The sequence below is a fragment of the Crocodylus siamensis genome, chromosome 1, assembly GCF_052110815.1.
Source record: "Crocodylus siamensis isolate JL-2025a chromosome 1, ASM5211081v1, whole genome shotgun sequence".
Lineage (NCBI taxonomy): Eukaryota > Metazoa > Chordata > Crocodylia > Crocodylidae > Crocodylus > Crocodylus siamensis.
This window is the reverse complement of record NC_143395.1, coordinates 412,332,570-412,354,771: the sequence shown is the minus strand read 5'-3', so window position 1 is coordinate 412,354,771 and position 22,202 is coordinate 412,332,570. Positions and strand designations below refer to the sequence as shown.

Genomic DNA, 22,202 nt, shown 5'->3' with positions numbered 1-22,202 from the left:
ATGTGGGTACTAACGATGCGGCCAGGAGAGCCCCTGATCGCCTGATGGAGGACTACCATGCTCTGGGAGGCGTGCTGAGGGAGATGGGCGCACAGGCGGTCTTCTCTTCCATCCTGCCAGTGAGCGGTCGAGGCAGACGTCACGAGATGTGCATAGCGGAGACCAACTGGAGGCTACAGGAATGGTGCTTCGAGGCGGGCTTTGGCTTCCTCAGCCATGACCGGCACATCGTGATGAGAGACATGCTGGGATGGGATGGGCTCCACCTTTCCCCTAAAGGTAAGCGTGTGTTCTCTTCCAGGTTGGTGAACCTCCTTCGGCGGGCTTTAAACTAGGCTCGTCGGGGGAGGGGGAAGATGAGGGCAGAGGAGATGATGAACTACCAGGCCCAGCAACAGCCAGCGAGCCCAGACCAATGGTCAAAAGGGAGAAACAGGTAAGTGATGGGGGACGGGGCATTGCTGAGACTAGGGGGTCAGTGGGCACAACCGTTGGAGGCCTCAAATGCCTCTACACGAATGCTCGAAGTATGGGGAAGAAGCAGGAGGAACTCGCCCTCCTCCTAGCTGTCACCAGCCCTGACATAGCAGGGATCACAGAAACGTGGTGGGACTCATCGCATGACTGGGCGGTGAGTGTCAAGGGCTATAGGCTATACAGGAGGGACAGGATAGGAAGGAAAGGTGGAGGAGTAGCACTCTACATCAAGGAGGAATATACTTCCTCATTAATTAGCAAGGGGGTAGAGGGGGGGCACTCTGAGGTGCTCTGGGTTAGAGTAAAAGGCAGTCCAGGGGAGAGAGACTTAACGGTGGGAGTCTACTATAGACCTCCCAACCAGGGAGAAGAGCTCGACCAGGAATTCTTAGGTCAGCTCACAGAGGCAGTGAGGGCTAAGGATGTGGTCATCATGGGGGACCTGAACCTCCCAGACATCTGCTGGGAGGAGCAGTCAGCCAAGTCTGATCGCTCACGTCGGTTCTTAGCCAGAGTGCAGGACCTCCATCTAACCCAGGAGGTGCACAGTCCCACCAGGGGAGACGCCTTGTTGGACCTGGTGCTGGCCACGGGTGATGACCTGGTGAGGGGGCTGCGGGTGATGGGCCACCTGGGAGACAGTGATCATTGCTTGCTGGAATTCACCATCCAGCGTAAGGTGGCAAAGGGCTGCAGCAAGGCAACAGCCCTAGACTTTAGGGGGGCTGACTTCAACAAGCTAAGGAGGATCGTTGGGGAAGCGCTGAGGACCCAGAGGGGAAGGGAATCAGATGTCGAAGGTGAGTGGTTGCTCCTTAAGGAGACGATCCTCCATGCCCAAAGGGAGGTAATCCCAACAAGGGTCAAAGGGAGCAGGAGGGCACATAAACCCCCATGGCTCACTAAGAGCATCCAGGAATGTCTCCTTGCTAAAAGGGAGGCATATACCCAATGGAGAGATGGGGTCATCACCAAGAAGGACTATGTTACAGTCGCCCAAGGATGTAGGGGGGCAGTCAGGAGGGCCAAGGCAGAGATGGAGATAGGACTAGCTTCCCGGATTAAGGACAATAAGAAGTCCTTCTTCAAATACATAGGGGGTAAAAAGAGGGTCCCGGGTAATGTGGGGCCCCTGCAGGACACGATGGGCAACTTAGTCATCACGCCAGATGATAAAGCTAACATATTTAATGATTTCTTTGCCTCTGTCTTCCTAAGTAGGGACCAGTTCAGCCACCTCCCTGCTGGGCCCCCCTCGGGCCCCGGGAGAGACACACCTGGGCCAGGGGTTAGCGAGGAGTTAGTTAGGGTACTTCTGGAGAGGCTGGACGTGTTCAAGTCCGCTGGTCCGGACGATCTTCACCCTAGGGTTCTACAGGAACTGGCCGAGGTCATTGCGGGACCCCTGGCGCGGCTCTATGAGCACTCGTGGTGCTCTGGCGAGGTGCCGGAGGACTGGAAGAGGGCCAATGTGGTCCCTATCTTCAAAAAGGGAAAAAAAGAGGACCCGGGAAATTACAGGCCAGTTAGTCTTACCTCAATCCCGGGTAAGCTCTTTGAAAAAATTATCCTGGCACACATCCAGGAGGGCCTTGCGGGGGAATGCATGCTCAGGGGCAACCAACATGGGTTCATCAGTGGCAGGTCTTGTCAGACCAACCTGGTGGCCTTTTACGATCAGGTCACCAAATCATTAGACGCAGGGGTTGCTGTGGATGTAGTCTTTCTGGACTTCCGGAAGGCTTTCGACACTGTCTCTCACCCTGTCCTCATCAAAAAGCTGGGAGAATGTGGTGTCGATGCCCACACGGTCAAATGGGTCGCCAATTGGTTAGAGGGCCGCACCCAGAGGGTGGTGGTGGATGGGTTCTTCTCGACCTGGAAGGACGTGGGCAGTGGGGTTCCGCAGGGCTTGGTCCTCGGGCCCGCACTGTTCAACATCTTCATCAGTGACTTGGATGAGGGGGTAGAAAGCACCCTGTTCAAGTTTGCTGATGACACTAAGATGTGGGGGGATGTGGGTGCACTAGAAGGGTGCAATAGGCTACAAGCTGACCTTGACAGGTTGCAACGGTGGGCGGATGAGAATAGGATGGGGTTTAACACTGATAAGTGCAAGGTGTTGCACATGGGGAGGAAGAACCGGCACCACACTTACAGGTTGGGGAACTCCCCTCTTGCCAGCACGGAGACGGAAAAGGATCTTGGAGTCGTCATTGACTCCACGATGAACATGGGCCGGCAGTGTGGGGAGGCAGTCAAGAAGGCCAACCGTACCCTGTCATGCATCCACAGATGCATCTCGAGCAGGTCCAGGGAGGTGATCCTCCCCCTCTATGCGGCACTGGTCAGGCCGCAGCTGGAGTACTGCGTCCAGTTCTGGGCGCCACACTTCAAGAGGGACGTGGACGATATGGAAAGAGTTCAGAGGAGGGCCACTCGTATGATCAAGGGTCAGCAGGGCAGGCCTTATGAGGAGAGGCTACGGGACCTGAACCTGTTTAGCCTCCACAAGAGAAGGTTAAGGGGGGACCTTGTGGCCTGCTACAAACTGGTCAGGGGGGATCAGCAGGTACTGGGGGAGTCCCTGTTCCCCCGTGCGCTGCCAGGAGTGACCAGGAATAACGGTCACAAGCTGGCGGAGGGTAAGTTTAGATTAGATATTAGGAGGCGCTACTTCACAGTCAGGGCGGCTAGGGCCTGGAACCGGCTTCCAGGGGAAGTGGTGCAGGCTCCTAGCCTGGGGATTTTTAAAAGGAAGTTAGATGAGCACCTTGCCGGGGTCATCTGACCCCGGTGCTCTTTCCTGCCAAGGCAGGGGGTCGGACTAGATGATCTACCTAGGTCCCTTCCGACTCTAGCTACTATGAAACTATGAAACACTCCCACAGAATACTAGGTTCGACAGTCCTGTGGTCTGACCCAGTACGGCGTTTTTTGTTTTATAGCTCCCTGGGCCAGAGCGAGAATAAAACACAAGTAGGAGATGCTGGCCCTGTCCAGAAGGCACTCAGATACTGCTGCAATGAACAGATCAGACACAGGATAAAGTCAGAATTGCAGAAAGTTCAGCACACTGGATGCTGAGAAAACCTAGATGCTGAGATACGTGGGGGTTTTTTTGCAAATCCAGCCCTTTCTATGCAGTCAATTTCCTGTTTCCTCTGTGTGCCTGTCTATTTGTTCCTTAATGAGAAGGCCCTTGTACAGATCAACACAGGAAGTAAAAAATCCCACAGAACCACTGAAAAGCAGTTTAAAAGAAATAATAGGAAATGCACTGTGAAGCATGCTTTAGCCATTAGAAGGACTTAGAAACTGGTTTGTCCAAAAGAAATCCTGCTTGCTTAACTGAGAAATGTGGCCACATACCAGAGCATCACAGGGTCCCACCACACGGATATTTTCAGCTTTTAGCTCCACATTCTGCTTTTGATGAAGGCTTTTCAGCAGCTTCCCTTGCACTTCCACAGCACTTCCAAAGGTCAAATCTCTAAGGGAGAAACAACATTATCAAGATACATCAAATCACAGAAAAGTAGGACTGAATGGGACCCCAGATGGTCATCTAATCTAACACCTGCTGAAGGCAGGATCATCCCTGTTTGAACCCCTGTCTAAGAATCTATACTGGCTTTCTTAATTAAATGTAAAAGATGTAAAACAATAATGTCCTCCTATATCAAGGGCAGGCGCCTCATATAGGCCTGCCCCTGGTTAAATGAAGGCTTCCCCTAGCTTTCACAGTAGCTCCAACTTTGGGCCCAGTTTCTCTTCAGAAGGATCTTGGGATGTTCTGCCCTCATCACATCACCTCCTGTGCCCACCAGAGATATCCGCAGCATCTAGTGCAAGAGGCAGGACGAGGCTGGAGACCCAGTAAAGGAGAGGCTGGAATGGAAGCACCACATCCTGGCTGTACACAGCCTGCCTAATTCAGGCGAAGGACAAGACTCTGTGATGGTGGATGCCAAGGCATAGAAAAGTATCAGCCCCCTGGCACTGTGTCACAGACAACAATGGAGCCAAGATTTCACCCTGAAAGTAATATCTTACTTATGTTCCCTTCAGAAACACTCAGCCCAGCTCTTTCCTGACCCTAAGCCAGTGGTTCTCAACCTGTTTCATAGCAGGACCCATCTGTAAACATGGATGGCCAGTCCCAACCCAGTGGCCCTCACTCCCAACCCACTGCCCCCAGCTCCCCATTGTGTGGGGGAACCCCAAGCAGCACCTTGCAGGCTGGAGCTCTGCCATCCTGCAAGGGAAAAGCTGTGGTTTCCCACATTTTTCTCCTTTAAAAGAGGATTCATTTTTAAAGTTTGTTTGCAACCCTTTCATATCTTTTTGCAACCCACTTTTGAGTCGCGACTCATGAGTGAGAAATGCTACCCAAAGGGATACTCCTGAGAGACCCTACTCCTGCTGCTGGATCCCTTCCCAGAGGTCTGGTGAGGTGCAAGCAGAAGGCAGGGGCCTTGGCCAGATCAATTAGAACTGGCTCCAAAAAAAAAAAAAAAAAGATCTGCAGGGAACTTTCTTTAAGCTCATCAAATCCACAAACCTATATTCCAAGCTTGGGTCAGCAACAACCTGGAGGCTTTCCAGCGAACTCCCATCATTTATATGCAGAAACAAAACTTCTTTCTGGGAACGCACAGAACGGACCCAGCCCTGGGGGGAGAAGGAAAATAAAACTGGTTATTGTCTGCTATACCAACCCAGGTGGTTATGCTCATGCACCAGCCAAGCTGGACAAGTCTTCTCCGGCTCATTCTGGCTCCCATAGAAAGCTGTGAATACATTCCCTCAGGGCCTAGTCCCAATTCATTAAAATTAGTCTCAGCTTTGCTACTGCCATCAAAGCAAGCAGGGGCAGATCTGCAGGCACAAAGACCAACCAACTTCCTTGTTGATGTGGCACAAACTTGCTTCTCTTGGAAGCTGCAAAGACTGAAATCGGCAATGCATTTGAGAGACGGAAAGTGCCCTATACTTTTTAAATACATTAGTTATGCCCCTTGCAACAAGGATTGTGCATTGCAGGTAGACGTACCAAGAGAATGCAATTCATTTAAACAAAACTGGCAAGGTCATTCTGATGGGAAGCCTGTAACTGAAATCTGTTTCCCAAAAGCTTATTGATCCCCTCTGCCGTGTGGAAGTACGGTAGATCCTAAATAATTCACAGGGTGCTGTTCCTTATCCCCTGCGAAAAAGAAGTCTGTGAACCAGATGGGGGTATGCATAGCGGTGGACAACAGGACTGCGAAGGTGCTCCTGTTGCTTGCTCTGGCTTTTACCTGGAAGGGTGCTGCATCTCCAATTGGCGACACAGGGCTGCTAAGGTGCTTCAGCAAATTTGAGGAGCAGCACCCATGGAAGTAAAAACTGCAGCCAACGCTTGAGCAGCTTGCTCTTCAACTAACAACTTGCTGCAAAGTCAGCAGACAGACCACCCAGATGCAAACAAGCTGGGTTCACCTGTACTGCTTTAATTAATTAAAAAGTGGGGGGAAGAGATTAAAAAAAAAAAAGAACTTTATTATACAAATATTAAAAACAAATGATGCAAGTGCAAACGCGTGTGACCCTTCCAGGGGCTGAGCATGAAACTCTTGTTACCAACAAAAAACACCATATCATCAGAGACTGAAACCTCATCCACTACAGCCCCATATGTGTAGGACCAGCTCTCTGTCCTGCACCACACAGAGGGCTCCTGGATGGTCCAGTGCAACACAAACTGGTTCATGGTTTGCTGCAACAAGGAGTGACTGAATTCAAATGAGAGAGAGAGAGAGAGAGAGAGAGAGAGGAAGGAGAGAGAAGGCAGTGTCTAATAAATTGGGTCTATAATTTCGGTTTGGCTGAAGGGAAAAAATAAAAAAGAGCCTAAGAAAGGAGTTATAACCAATCAATAGATGTGATTCACTTTCTGGGCATTTCTTTTAAGACTTTCATATTAAAGCAGCTTTCTAATGAAATTTAGAACCCTTCCCCCCCGACCCACAAGGAAAGCTGCTTCAGTCTGAAATGTTACTTGGTATTGCTAAAAATGTGTACGATGTCTAGATAAAAAAAAATTAAAGGAACACTTTTCTAGTTAGTTTTTTGTGCAGTCCACAGCACTTTGCTCACAGTCAAGTCAAGTTTCCCTTGTGTAGCTGGGTAAAATGTTCCTGTTTATCAGCAATTCTCTAAAGGGAAGAGAAATTCCTTTTCGTTTAAAAAGGAAAGAAGAGTGATTTTAAATGATAAGAGGTAGCCAAGGAACACAGGCACCATGTTGCTCTCCCTCAGTACCTCTAATGAATGGTTTCTCGCTCATATTTTTTGGTCAGCGGTGCCTTTGAACACTTCAGTTGAAATGATCGCGACTCTTTTGCATAGCACTGTTGCACAAGAACCATAAAGTCATGTTGTCTAGAAACAAACGTGGGCCCAAATTCTGCCAACACTTATGCCCCTGCTTCCATTAATGCATCTGAACAGTCTTAACAGCAACATGCAGGGCAGACACGTTTGCAGGGTCTGGACCTTGGAAATAAATATATAATAGTTTAGATGGGGGTGGGGAGGGGCAACCTGCAGCATGTGTGCTACAAGGGGCAGAGGCAGCCTCTGTGCGTGGCACATGGCAGATCAGGGAGGCAGCAAGCAGCACAGCAGCAATAATGCAGGAAGAAGAAAGCAGAACAACAGATTAGGCAAGGTGCACAGGGCAAGGAGCTGAAAGCAAAGCAACAGGTCCAGAAGGGGAAGGGGATCAGGGCAATCAGAGGACCTGGAGCTTAATTTGTGGCACACCTGTGGACCCCACTGGTCTAGATTCACAGTCCAGGATGAATGACCTGTAAGAGTTATGCGAGAGGCAAAGATTTCTTAAGAGGATTTTTTTTGGCAAAGATTTCTTAAGAGGATTTTTTAAATCTTTTTAATTTCTGGACTATCATGGCTACAACACATCACTTTTTCACTATTGTAAGAGTTAATCACCACATCTTGCTGGGGTCATCTGATCCCAGCAGTCTTTCCTGCCTAAGTGCAGGGGAGCTGGACCTGACGATCTGTAAGGTCCCTTCCAGCCTCTCACTACGAAAATATAAACTATGGAAGTATAACAAAACAAACTTGCACTAAAATAATCAACAGTGTGATTAGTAACATTAAGTTAGGAATGACATGGACTCAGATTAAAACTCCAGGCAGCAACGCATGCAGACACTTAGGCTGTCATATTCAGATAGGAGCTGGCAGCTAAGACACACCTCTGATTACAGTATTTGCCATAGACCTTATTCAGATTTTAAATCTTCATCTCAAGTCTATGCAGAAATATCAGCTGCCCTTTCTGAGCTCTAGTTGTCTACTGGACTAAAATATGCATGAACAGCTACCTAATATTTGTGTCAAACTTGCTATGAAAGAGTAGCAGACCCATAAACCTAACTCCTCCAGCCGCTCACCAAGACAATCACGCTGCCATGCCACCGTCTTAAATGGTATTCCACACTTACGTGCACTCTGTGGAGTGGTTTATCTGAGATAATCATAGTTTCATAGTTTCCAGGGTCGGAAGGGACCTGGACAGATCATCAAGTCCGACCCCCTGCCCTGGGCAGGAACGAGTGCTGGGATCATGATACCCCAGCCAGATATCTATCCAACCTCCTCTTGAAGACCCCCAAGGTAGAGCAAAGCACCACCTCCCTTGGGAGCCTGTTCCAGAGCCTGGCAGCCCTAACTGTAAAGTAATGCCTCCTGATATCAAGCCTAAACCTGCTCTCAATCAATTTGTAGCAGTTATTCCTTGTTATCTCAGGTGGTGCCCGCGGGAATATTTGTCTATAGTAGCTACTGCTCAAGGCAGGAAAAGAGGCTAGACAGACCATTGGTGTGAGCCACCTTGGCAGCTCTTGTGTTTCACAGATGGCAGGGGCTGGAAGTGGCACTTGGGCAGGAAAAACTGCTGGGATCAGGCCTCATTTACATCCCAAGGCTGTGCCAGCTATTGTATGCTGAAAAGATCACACCCCACAGCTGACGTACCTCTGCTGCCAAACCCCCAGTGTGGACACAGCTTGGCCAACAAACCTTCTGTAGCCCATAGCAGCTGCTATAAAATGAGCAGCATGACAACTTGTCAGAGTGACGCGTCCATCGAGAAGGCTCTGCCAACACAGCAATAGCCTAGTCATGGAAACCGAGCGTAAGTGTGTTTAAAAGAGCATTTAGAACATGTTTCCTTCCAATGGTTTTCAGGTCAGTCAAACATTTGCCCAAACTGCGACAGGTCATCTCTGTTTTGAAAGTCAATCACCCTAGCACTACAGAAAGCCCAGCATGTCATATCAGATGCTGGGACAAACAGAAATCACTCTCGCTGGTGACCATAGGAAAGACCATCTGCTCCAACAAACCAAAACCGGGAGGAACCATCATTCTGCCAAGAATTTCTTCCCACCTCAGCAGGCTGTTCTGAAGTTCGGCTAGATCACGGGCTCAAGGCTGCATTTGCTGATGGAAATGGGAGCTTCAGCACAGATTTCTATGAATGCAGCAGGTGGCCCAGGGTCTTTCTATGGCATCATGAATATGCAAAGTACATTTAAATTTCCAGCACTTTACAATTTTAATAGAGACAGAAGCATCCAACTGATCATCTTCCCCTGCCAAGGGTACTTACATCAGTACTCTCAACTATCTATCTCTCTACCCACCTACTCTTCCTTGCTCTCTTCATATGCCTTCCTTCTCATCATGCCCATAGCATGGCCCTGACCCTATGTATTGCACACCCAGGACTTGCACAGCAAGTAATCCTCTCAATCACAAGGACAATCAGCTTTGGAGCACACAGTCTCTTCATCTACTGCTTTAAGGCCAGCAGTTTTGCGTAAGCAGGCGACATTCTTTGCCCTTTCAGCGTATTAAGGATTTTTGTTTGTTCAGAATTACCTGATGCTGCCTCAGTGTTCACATGCTATTTCATACCTCTTGTCTGAATGTCTAAGTTGTACTACTTTAATTACAGCAGTACGGTCCAGGAGTACAACTTCCATCTCCCCACAAGGCAAGTACTACTGCATTGACGTAAGATTGTTTTTACTGGCACACCCTCTTTTCCTGCTGCGAGAGTATATTAACCAGTATTAATGATGGAATACCAGCAAACGCCTCTAGCATGGACACTGCTATATAAGTAAAGCTGTACCATTATATTAGATCCTATCCCCCAAGCAGAAACAAATGGTAAAGGTTAAAGCACCAGACTGAATCTACACAAGGGACTTTTGCCCACACAACTATTTCAATCTCACTTCTTCACACCCCCAACTGACTTCAGCATGCTGGCAGACATCCTTAGTAACAGAGGAAGGAAAAGAAGCTATTCTAATATAAAGCATCTAAATAACAATAAAATTACATCCCCACTAAGAGCTGTACTGAGATATCAATAAAGCACATCAAACCCCTAACCACTAGACTCGTACAAAAGCAAGAGGGGTGAGGATTAGATTGAAAAGCAAAACTTTAGAAACAAGATGCAACAGCAGAAACCAGATTTTCCAGCGCAAAGGCACTTACGTGCTCGACACCATCAGCTTGCATCCCATTTCAGGACAAAGTTTTACTGGTAACCTGCGCAAGCACATTTTCTCTTCCCATCTTATCCCCATAATCAGACGACAGACAGAGCATTAGGGTCTGCAGGCGCACACGGCCTGCGCAGAACAATGAGCTGGAGAACCCTCCAAGTCAGGAGCATGCAGGGACACAAACCGCAGAAGCCCCCTCCCAACCCACCTGGACTTTAACATCAGCACCCGGCAGCTCCCGGGCCTCCAGCGCCTCCCGGACCTTCAGCCTCGCCGCCGGCGCGCGCTTGGGACACGGAGCCGAGGAACAGCGGCGAAGGGTCCGGAGCAGGCCCCGGACACCAAACATGGCCAGTGGCACCTGCCCCTCCTGATGTTAGCTGGGCCCTGCCCCTCTGGACAGCATCTGAGGCTGCTTTCAGGGCTGTGACCTTGCCCCCAAGGCCTGCTCAGCCGGCCAGCTCTGCCCCTGGCACTCGCTCGCCTGCCCTGGAGGCCTTCTAGGGCCGGGAAGTGGCTCCTCCTTGCTCTTGGCCTTGCCTGTGCCCACAGCCCCGCTTCCTGCAGGCACCTGGGGGGCCCCACCTACCCCTGCCCCCTAGGCCCTGCCCCCACCAGCAGGGCCCAGCTACAGCCCCCCAACCAGAGCCACTGCAAGCTCCATGTGGCAGCAAAGCAATCCCTTCCGCATCCCCCCTCACGTGACCCGCGCACAACCAACGGCCGCTTGCGGGCGGCCGAGGGAGCCAATCGGAAGGCGTCGTTCTACCCGGAAGCGCCTTTTGTGCGCGCAAAGCGTCCTGGGAAATGTAGTCCCTCTCTCCGAGCCTTCCAGGGCCTGTTGCGCGTTATGCGAATATACCGCCTCCCTCCATGCACCATATAGCGCGATATGTAAACGGTCATATTACAGGCGAATTTATGGCGGGATAGGCAATTTATTGCCCACTGTTCAAACGGATCAGGACACGCGGGGTTGTTGCACGGCATGCAATAAACGGTGTCGTGATCCATCTGAACAGCGGGCGGTAAACTTGCCTATGGCGCCATAAATCTGCGTGCTATGTGATACATTTACTTGCTATGCAAATCGCACGTGCCTATTTGCATGTGATTTACATGCACCGAACCCGCTTGCTGACAGAGGGCGGGGAGCAGGCGGATGCCCTTGCCAGCTGGGTGTCAGCCCCGCTCTGTGCCGGGTGCCTTTGCACCCCAGGGTGTGCCAGACCCGTGTCAGGGGCTGCGTATGCCAGCACCTTGCAGGGGACACAACATGGACCACGAGATGTCAGATAGGACTCTATAGTGGGAGAAATGTGTGGCCCAGGTTGGCGCGTGAGCCTGCCTGAGCTCTGTGTGAAGTTGGTGTGTGGCCCCCTGCACCTGGTCCCCAGGCACACACTGTAGCATCTCTGTGTGACCTGTCAGAGAGGCTGCTGCCTTGGTTCTGCGTGACACCACCCCGCCTGAAGATGGCTTTCCCTGTGCCATGGTGCCACTCCCCAGCTGCCACGTGCACGCACCTTCCAACCGCTGGGGAGCTGCGCTGGCACTGGACATCTGCACCCCACGTTCCCGTTGCCACGGCCACTTTTCCCAGCTCCCCTTTTTCATAGTTTCATAGTTTCTAGGGTCGGAAGGGACCTGAGCAGATCATCTAGTCCGACCCCCTGCCATGGCAGGAAAGAGTACTGGGGTCAAACGACCCCAGCAAGGTGGTCATCCAGCCTCCTCTTAAAGACCCCCAGGGTAGGAGCCAACACCACTTCTCTTGGAAGCTGGTTCCAGATCCTAGCCGCCCTGACCATGAAGTCGCGCCTCCTGATACCCAGCCTAAATCTCCCCTCTGCCAGCTTGTGACCGTTATTCCTGGTCACTCCTGGTGGTGCTCGGGGGAACAGGGACTCCCCCAGTGCCTGCTGGTCCCCCCTGACTAGTTTATAACAGGCCACAAGATCCCCCCTCAGCCTTCTCTTTTGGAGGCTGAACAGGTTCAGGTCCCGTCGCCTCTCCTCGTAGGGCCTGTCCTGCTGCCCCCTGACCATGCGAGTGGCCTCCTCTGGACCCTCTCCATGCTGTCCACATCCCTCTTGAAGTGCCGGTTGCATCACCTTGCACTTGTCTGTGTTGATACCCATCCTATTCTCGTCCGCCCACCCTTGTAACCTGTCTAGGTCTGATTGTAGCCCATTGCATCATTTCAGTGTGCCCACGTCCCCCCACATTTTAGTGTCATCAGCAAATTTGAACAGGGTGCTTTTTATCCCCTCATCCAAATGATGAAGATGTTGAACGGGGTGAGAGACAGTGCTGAAAGCCTTCCGGAAGTCCAGGAAGACTATGTCCACTGCTACCCCTGCATCTAATGATCTGGTGATCTGATCGTAAAAGGCCACCAGGTTGGTCTGACAGGACCTGCCACTGATGAACCCGTGTTGGTTGCCCCTAAGCATGCAGTCCCCTGCTGGCCCCTCCTGGATGTGTGCCAGCATAATTTTCTCAAACAGCTTGCCTAGGATCAAGGTAAGACTAACCGGCCTATAGTTTCCGGGGTCCTCCTTCCTGCCTTTTTTGAAGATGGGGACCACGTTGGCCCTCTTCCAGTCCTCCCGTACCTCACCAGAGCACCATGAGTGCTCGTACAGCTGTGCCAGGGGACTTGCAATGACCTCGGCCAGTTCCTTTAGACCTCTAGGGTGGAGATCACCCGAGCCAGCTGACTTGAATACGTCCAGCCCCTCCAGAAGCTCCCTAACTAAATCCTCGCTAACCCATGGCCCAGGTGTGCCTCCCCCAGGGCCCGAGGGGGGCCCAGCAGGGAGGTGGCTGTTCTGGTCCCTACTTAGGAAGACGGAGGCAAAGAAATCGTTAAACATGTTAGCTTTGCCATCTGGTGTGACGACCAAGTTTCCCAATGCGTCCTGCAAGGGCCCCACATTACCCGGGACCTTCTTTTTACCCCCTACGTATTTAAAAAAGGACTTCTTATTGTCCTTCATCTGGGAAGCTAGTCCCAGTTCCATCTCCGCCTTCGCCTTCCTAACTACCCCCCTACATCCCCGAGCAACTACTGAATAGTCCTCCCTGGTGATGACCCCTTCTTTCCATTGGGTGTAAGCCTCCTTTTTAGCAAGGAGACATTCCTGGATGCTTTTGGTGAGCCATGGAGGCTTGTGTGCTCTCCTGCTCCCTTTGATCCTCGTTGGGATTACCTTCCTTTGGGCTCGGAGGATCGTCTCCTTAAGGAGCGACCACTCTCCTTGGACACCTGGCTCCCCTCCCCTCCGGGACCTCAGCGCTTCTCCAACTATCCTCCTTAGCTCGCTGAAGTTTGCCGTCCTAAAATCTAGGGCCGCTGCCTTACTGCATGCCTTTGCCACCTTGCGCTGGATGGTGACTCCCAGCAGGCGATGATCGCTGTCGCCCAGGTGGTCGAGCACCCGCAGCCCCCGCACCAGGTCATCACCTGTGGCCAGCACCAGGTCCCACAAGGCGTCTCCCCGGTGGGGCTGTGCACCCCCTGGGTTAGATGGAGGTCCTGCACTCTGGCCAAGAACCGACGTGAGCGGTCAGACCTGGCTGACTGCTCTTCCCAGCAGATGTCCGGGAGGTTCAGGTCCCCCATGACTGCCACATCCTTAGCCTTCACTACCTCTGTGAGCTGACCCAAGAATTCCTGGTCAAGCTCTTCTCCCTGCTTGGGAGGTCTGTAGTAGACCCCACCGTTAAGTCTCTTTCCTATCGACTGCCTTGTACTCTAACCCAAAGCACTTCAGAGTGCCCCTCCCCTGACTCCTTGCTAATTAACGAGGATGTGTATTCCTCCTTAATATGGAGAGCCACGCCCCCACCTCTTTCCTATCCTGTCCCTCCTGTACAGCCTATAGCCCTCCACATTCACCGCCCAATCATGCGTTGTGTCCCACCACATTTCCGTAATCTCCACTATGTCCGGGCTGGTGTCAGCCAGCAGGAGGGTAAGTTCCTCCTGCTTGTTGCCCATACTACGAGCGTTTGTGTAGAGGCATTTGAGGCCTCCTGTGAGTGTGTGTGCTGACCCCCTAGTCCCAGCGTTACCCTGGCCCCTCTCTCTTACCTGTTTATTCGCTTCGCTCAGTCTGGGCTGGGCTGTAGTTGTGGGTGCTGTTTGGTCTGGCAGTCTGATGTTTCCTCCGCCCTCATCTTCCCCTTCACCCGACGAATGGTGAAGGGTGAGAGTGCAGTGTCCTGCCAATTTTAATTCAGAAAAAAAGTGTGCCCTGCATATTAAAGCTCTGGGAAACATTGCCTATATGCTGGAGAAGGTACCAGGAGCATTTTAAATCTGGGAGTCAGTAAGAGACCCAGGCATATGCAGCTGACTTGAGTCCACAGGTTTCTGTCTGCAACACACTCATCTCTCAGAGCTGCCAACTCTAGGATGTTGAGGGAGGTCTTTAGACCTTGCCAGCCTGCTGCACAACGTGCACGGCACAGTCATAGCTTCTCACAAGCCTCTGAGCAAGGCCCAGAGACATCATCGCAGGAAGTGGGCCAGAGCCACAATTACAGCATCCCAAGGCACTATGCTGCCTCTTCCGAAGCAACTGCATTTGATCCTGCACAATTTGCAGGGTTGGTCTCCCTGAGGTATGCAGCCGGAAGAGGGATGCTGAAATTGCCCCTGCCTGGTTACTAGTGATGTGGCCTGGCCTAGATGCTGACTGGGTTGTTGGCCGGGAACTGCCCAATGTTAGTGTTAGGCAACTTCCCCAGGCTCTTGTGGCTGGGGTTTTGTAGAGAACTTCCTCCTCTGAAGGGCTTGAGCGAGACCTTGCCACTCTCAGCAGCACTCTTTGTCATTTCCCCCTCCTGAGAAGCAATGGTTTCTGCAGAGATAGCTGGGACCAGCTGCACTGGGGCTCTGATAGTGATAATAGCACTGCGATTCAACAAAGCTCATTGCACCGAACCTCCAGGTGAGCCAAGCTGCTAGTGCTGGGACGAGCTTTCCTGCTGCCCAGCTCTGAGCTTAGAGCTGGAACTTCATTTATGCAGGAATCAGTGCAAGGGGCTAGAAACCCAAGGTGGGATGGGAGCATCCAAGGCTGGGCAAGGCCCCAGCAGAGGCGGGTGGGACAGGTTCGTGATCTTCTCCCCGTCTCCTCTCAGAGCACTTCCTGCTGCAGGAGAATCACGAGTGTCACTACACGAATGGCACGCAGCAGGCGAGGTACGTGGAGCGGGTGATCTGGGGCCGGCAGGAGATCTGCTACTATGATAGCCACGTGGGTTACTATGTGGCCCGCACAAAGGAGGGACGTCCGATTGCTGAGTATCGCAACAGGCTGGAGTACTTGAGTTTCTTGTGGGCTTCAGTGGAGAAGTTCTGCAGCTATAGCTACAGGAGGTTTAAGAGCCTTGCAATGGACAGGAAAGGTGAGTGGGGGTAGGGTTGGGGGTAAGAAAAGCGAGGGGAAGCAAGCTGGAAATGAGGACTGATAGTGGCTTGGGTAAACTCTCTGCCTCTGAGCAATTGAGCAGGGCTGTTTTGTGTATGGGGAAGGGGAAAGGTGGGGCTTGATTTTGGGGTAAAGAGGCAGATGATGGGACTTTTCAGGACAGAATGAAAAGGTCACTTGTGGCTTGTGTAGTAGAGTTTAAATTTCAGTTTCAAGGGGAAATCTCCCTTCATGATCTGTGAAGCCCTACAAGGCAGGCTTGGAGCCATTATGCCTAGAGCTCCACATAGGGGCCTTCCCAGCCTACCACCCCTCAGGCAATGGTACCCCATGGGGTTCCCAAAACCCCACTATCGGAGTGAGCTGAAGGAGACAGCAAACATCTACCACAGTTATCACCACTCGCCTGATAAAGGGAGATGAGAGTAGCGGGGGAATGTGGCTGGGAGGGGGTGGATTCAGGTTGGGTGCAAAGGAGAAATCCAGATGCTATGGACTTGACCTGATCCCCTTAGCTCTTTTCCTAATAGCATCTACATGTGCTGTTAACATACAGCAATAAACTCCAGAGTTGATTGCTCCTGGGTGCACCATCTGAACGTGCACTTGGGACTGCAGCACATTGAGCCAGGTCAAATACAGCCCTGGACTGGCAGACTGACCCCCTGGGCTTCTGGCCAGCTTGGGCTGCTCCAGCCTGGCTCAATGTGCTGCGGAGAGGCTGGCTGGGGCACAAGGTGCTCCAGTGTGGGGCTAGAGGAAAAAGCTCCACAGCAGGATAGTACTTGTATTTATGACAACTACTTTGCTGCAGAGTTTATTAGTTTCCTGCAACCTAATAGGGCTGCACATATAGACGTGAGAAGTTTACTGCTAATTAGTCTACTCCGCAGTAAACAACATCTTGTATAGATGCACCCAGTTAGGAGCAATGTCTGCTGGGTTAGAGCAGGAAAATTTTACCAAGTTTTTCTCTCTGTCTCTTTTCTCAGTGAAGCCCAAAATAAAAATTTACCCCATGAAAACAGAGTCTTCACACACCCCTGACCTGCTGGTTTGCTCCGTGACAAAGTTTTACCCCGCTGATATTGGGGTCAAGTGGCTCAAAAATGGGCAGGAGCATACAGGCAAAGTTGTGGCCAGGGAGCTGCTCCCAAATGGCGACTGGACCTTCCAAATGCACGTGAAGCTGGAAATGGTCCCTCGGAGGGGAGATGTCTATGCCTGCCAAGTGGACCATATTAGCCTTCAAACACCCATGATCTTGCAGTGGGGTAAGAGTCTGAAATTGGGGGACTCCCTAAGGATCCCTTTGGGGAAACTCCCAGCTCTGTGGGGCCATCAGGGGTTGGTCTGAAGTAGGAAGCAGACCTGCTTCCTCACGCGTGTGGATATAACAGACAAGGTATTAAAGGGAGAGCTGAGGCCTAAGTCTTGGGGCTCTTGTTTTGTGACAGAAGTACAGACTTACTCTGCCAAGAGCAAAATGATCGTGGGAATTGTCAGCCTGATACTGGGGTTGATCATCATCGTGACGGGGCTTGTCCTCTACCTGAAGAATGGGGAAGGTGAGTAGCCCACGAGTAAAGCAGGCAAAACACATCTATGGTGGGGCTGGGGCAGGATGGTCCTAAAACCATTAAGGTTTTACTGAAATTAGAGCTACCAAAACCATTTGCTCAAGTTCCAAGGGTCCATTCAGGTTTTTTGGGTTGTGAACCAACAGACCCTGAGATGAACCAAGTTTTGGCTTGCTGAATGAGCGACATATCGTTCTGTCCCTTGCCTGCTTCGCTCTCATGTAAATACCTTTATCTCGTCTTTTAACCTGTTCCCCAGAAATGAACTACGATGGCAAATAAACGATTGGTTCAAATCCTGTTGTAGGATGTATCCACCATAAGCTTCCTTCACCTTATGTCAGGATAAGGTGTCTCTCTTTTCCTCAGCAAACAATCTTATATTCTCGAATCTTAGCTTTTTTTCACCCCAGAAGATGGGCTTTCAGCTTGAGGGCTCAGGGCTGCAGCCATGTATCAGGAGGTCATTACTTCCTCGCTCTTCTTGTATTATTCGATGGCATGGGGTACTGACTGGATGGGGACCAGTGTCAAAATAGGGAGGCCTGGTATGGAAAAGGTTGAGAGCTGCTCCCTTAGGGCAACAGGTCCCAAACACTGGAGTTTCCCAGTAAGTTAAGAGTACCAGGAGTTGGAGATTCAACCCAATGGGAACCATAGATTCATAGATTCATAGACATTAGGGCTGGAAGGGACCTCGGAAGACCATTGAGTCCAGCCCCCCTGCCCCAGGGGCAGGAAGTCAGCTGGGGTCATAGGATCCCAGCAAGATAAGCATCCAATTGCCTCTTAAAGGAGTCCAGAGTAGGTGCATGCACCACCTCTGGCGGCAGTCTCTTCCAGGCCCTGGGGACTTGGACAGTAAAGAAGTTCTTCCTTATGTCCAGCCTGAAACGGTCCTGGTGAAGTTTATGACCCTCATGGTTCTGGGCATGATTCTTTTGTTTCTTTGGGGGTCTCCATTGTTCAGATTCATGTAATATCACTTTTCCTTCCTCAGCCCATTCAATGCTCCCTTCCCGTCCAAGCACTTCAGCTCAATGCTCCAAAATAGGGACAGGAGCAGTGTGGAGGTTGTTGGAGTCAGTATCCCTCTTCTCCTGGGCCCACAATCTCTGCCTTACCTCCCCTTATTTCCCTACCTGAGGGCTCCAGACCCTTCATAAGTTCACAGATTCTAAGGGCAGGGGGAGGTGGGAGGAAGGTTTTGCCCTTCTGAGTTGGGTAAAGTAGGAGATTACCCCAGTACCAAACCATCCTGAATCCTGGTCAAGTATTTCCCATCTCTGAAGTTCCCAGGAAGAGTTACTGGGATGCCCTGAACTCTGGAGAGGACAATTCTGTCTCCACACCCATCTCATGGCAGTTCTCCTCTCTCCCTGCAGGTTGCCCGTGGCCAGCTGCTGCACAATCGAGGGATGCTGGTATGCAAAGTGCCATCTCTACAACCCACCTACTTGAAGACTGCAGCTAAGACTTCATGGCTTGATGATCCTCCAAAGCACGTGACCCTCAGCTGCTGGGCCTTTCCCAACAGTGCCTCTTCTCTCCGTGCTCTTGCAAAGGTTGATACAGTGCTAACTCCAGCTGGGGGAATTGCCATCCCTGCAAAGCCCTCAGCAGTTGAATTTCTCCTGCCTTGCACCCTGCCCCCACCCCAGCACTAACGCAACCAGTGCATCCAAACTAACCATAAGAGGAACTGTGACTTGAAGGGAAAGGAAAAAACTGTTTACAGACCTGGGGTTATCCCAGGAGCTGATTTAATGCACTCATGCGGCAGAGTAGACTGCTCATGAAGATGAGTATGGATAGCCAGGCACTACCAACAAGTCATCCACTTGGCTAGGAAGGAGAGCAATAAATACATGTTTAAAGGAAAGGATTACATATTTTGTACTTGGAATGATTTATTTACATTCCAGAAAAAAACTGAATAACCGAGTTAATTAAATATACTCATTAACTTGGTGTTTAATCTCAGCTCTTTGGTAACTTTCTGTGCCGCTGAAGCAGATTTGCAATTCTGTATATCACAACACCCAGACGCTTTGGCTAACTGGGATGCAGCTGCCCAGCTCTTATGTGATGTGTGAAAGCCAGGTTGCAAGGCAAATAAAAGGGGCAAATCTGGCCCCGTGTGCTGAACAACCCATGAAAGTGAGAACACAGACAAAATGTAGTTTCACTTTTGCGGTGCTGCTTGGGTTGTGCTCACTGCTGCAGCTGTTTCCAGTTCTGGCAATGCTCTCACGATGGATAGGGGAAGGAGGCACTTTATCTGCTTCCTCTCTTGTTTGTAACTAGCGTGGCGGGCTCGCTGCTTTTGCTTGGCCAGCCCAGCCTGGAGAAGGACACTTTGGATTGGTGGAACATTGGTGGAGGCACCCCTGGGCAAGGGACCCTGGGGGTGTGGGCCCAGGGGGAGAAGACCCTATCCCATTTGAGGGACCTAGTGGTTGGAACCCAGATAGGGTGCATCTAATATCTGGTATAGTTATGTTTCCTATTTGGTATCTATTGTTATTGTTGGTGTTATAAATAGTTGGGTGTATTAATTCTGTATAATGGACTCTGTAAGGATGTCTTTATTAGCTAACCCACTTGTGCTATAAACTTGCTGGATTGACTTTCCTGGGATCCACCCCTCATCTGGGCCTGGGGCACAGGTACTTACCTGAATGCCCTCCCTAGGGCTGACTTCCTCCAGCTAATAGACACTTATATGCATATTTGTATCTATATCTGTAATTATATCTATCTTAAAGAGTTATATATATATATATGTTGGTAATTCAATAGATTGTATATAGTTAAGAACTTTGGGCTTGGGCTAACTGTATAGAAGAAAGAGGGATCCGCTCTAAATTCTGGCATCCCCCTCCTGCCTACCCGTCCCATCTGATTGAGAATAGGGCACACCCTTGGGGGTACCCGGGTTACACCAGGTTCGATTTTCAGTACTTGTTCTGGTGGGTATGAACTTCTATAGGGTTGATGCTGTGGTTTGTCACCATCAGATCTGACTGCCTTTGGTATTCCAGGAATGGCAGGGGAACATTTCAGTGCCTTTATATTTTTTTATATATATATTATATATATACATAAATTATATTATATAACATATTATATATATGTCATATGTTATTATATATGTCATATATTATATAATATGACATTTTATTTAAAAATAATCTCTGAACTATTTCTATTCCTGTTCGGTAAGCAAAACCCGGATTTCAGGCCTGAGGTAGGCTGCACAGGTGCTGAGTACATGGGGGCCCAAGGGCCCTGGCCCCCCTCAGGAAGAGGGATGTCACCTGAAATGTGTAAAGCTTTCCACATGTCCATTGTCTTCGGTCCTCCCCCCTGGCAAAAATAAAAGCTGGCGCATATGGTATGCTGTGTTTCAGCAGTGAGGCAGCACTAAATAAAACCCAGCAGTGCCTTTGGAAAGCAGCATTAAACCTAGCAGAAAGTGGAGGGGAGTGGGGAGTGGCATATATATAGTAGGAGCCCATATCACATCTAGGGATCACAGGACTTGAAATCTCGGTATGTCACAGGTCCTGAGCTTGAAAAGCCTTTTACTAGGTGTGGTGCTTGGCTTGAGCAGTTCCACTGAGATCAGATGAAAAGGACTCCTTATTGAAGGTCCCAGCCCTTAGATCACCTCCTGCAATTAGCACTACATAAGTGCCAATGGTATCTGGCTTTAGTGGTATGGACACTGGGGTGAGTGGCTAGAAGCCCAGAGGTCAAGCATTTGAGGCCAAAGCCGAAGCACTTGTGGAGTCACCCTGTCAGATTCCAACAAATCTGTGAATTCTGCTAAATATCTTGTCACACAAGAGCAGGAGAAAGAAAAGGGAAGTGCCAATGGTGATGAACCAGGATGTGCATAATTAATTAAATTAGCTGGTAAAACAAACTGTTAAGAGGGATGGTGTAACCACCTTCACTGGAAATACTATATTCGGGGAAACCTAGGCATCCATCAATCTGGCACGTCGAGGGATAGTGAATCAATCCTGCTGAGGTGCAGAGAGAGAGGCCCTATAACCCATCAGCATCCCTTTTGAACCAAACAAGTGGCTGATTTTATGAAATCTTCAGTCCCCTGGTGTCTCTCTGCATGGCTGTATGAAAGCTAGTGGAGGAAATTGGTAACTGTACCCAGCAAGCCTGTTTTTAATTAACAAATAATTATCTACAAATTGCTGTAATTATTGCCTTGGATTCCAGAGGACAGGGATGTTACAACAAGATGAGCACAGTTGCCATACTAGTGAAATATTTCCCTTGTCTTATCTCAAGCACCCTGCTGCTACACGGCTGGGGGACTTTGCTTAGCTTTCCTTTTTCAGAGACACGATAAAACAGCTCTTCCTTCCTGGGAAGAGAGGGACCGTGGAACGGCTTTACTTTTTTTAATATGTCTTCTTAATTTCTTTCATCTACTGCATTCATTCTGGACAGTTTTCAAGGGTGCCATTTAAAAAACAATGTAGGCATGAGGTATCATGTTCATGAGGATAATACAGATACAGGGACTAGATAGTGGAATGGGCAAAATGAACCGCCAGCGCTGGAATTTTTCAGCGGCATATCACATCAAATGCTTGAAAGGAGAGGCTTAAGGGAATGTGCCACAATCCTCCTCGCTCTTGCTAATCCAGAGAGAAAAAGTGGTAGGAAAGATTAATTATGTGTATTGCCACAGCACCTAGGATCTCCAGATATAGCCAAGGACCCCTACTGTGCTGGGTGCTGTCCATCAATAGGACAAAAGGCCATCTGTTGGTGTTTTTCATCCCCATTTTTTTGGTATAAGGGGAAAATTTATATTGCTTTTTCACCAGTCTGTACAGTGACAAAATCTAGGGGCAGAGGGTCCCCAGTGACTTGACTTCTTATTACAAATAGGGGCTGCATTGCGTTAGGGGCTGTACAAACACAAGATGCTGAGTTTTTGGAAGAGCTAGCAGTCTAAAAAGGGGGCTGACAAGGGGAGCGGAAAAGAATCAGCGCTCTCCCCACTTTTACGGATTAGGAATGCAAAGACTGTGCTTTGTCCAAGCCTGTGACAGAGCTGAAAG

General features: G+C 50.1%; 2 protein-coding genes across 4 annotated transcripts in view; one reads left to right on the top strand and one right to left on the bottom strand.

The window, feature by feature from the left end:
- Window positions 1-10,756, bottom strand: part of NARS2 (asparaginyl-tRNA synthetase 2, mitochondrial) — a 77,976-nt gene extending 67,220 nt beyond the window's left edge. For all 3 annotated transcript variants that reach the window (XM_090030692.1, XM_090030689.1, XM_090030691.1), the window contains exons 1-3: window positions 10,288-10,756; window positions 5,042-5,151; window positions 3,850-3,970 (exon numbers count right to left, since the gene is read on the bottom strand). In XM_090030692.1, the coding sequence (XP_089886818.1) occupies window positions 3,850-3,970; window positions 5,042-5,151; window positions 10,288-10,428 (372 nt within the window). In that variant the 5' untranslated portion in view covers window positions 10,429-10,756. The remainder of the gene's footprint in view (window positions 1-3,849; window positions 3,971-5,041; window positions 5,152-10,287) is intronic.
- Window positions 10,757-14,901: 4,145 nt separating this feature from the next.
- Window positions 14,902-19,663, top strand: LOC149875383 (DLA class II histocompatibility antigen, DR-1 beta chain-like). Its single transcript, XM_090031773.1, has 5 exons — window positions 14,902-15,040; window positions 15,234-15,500; window positions 16,516-16,797; window positions 16,981-17,091; window positions 18,489-19,663. Exons 1-5 carry the CDS (start codon window positions 14,944-14,946, stop codon window positions 18,575-18,577), a joined length of 846 nt encoding a protein of 281 aa, XP_089887899.1. The 5' UTR covers window positions 14,902-14,943; the 3' UTR covers window positions 18,578-19,663.
- Window positions 19,664-22,202: the final 2,539 nt, after the last annotated feature.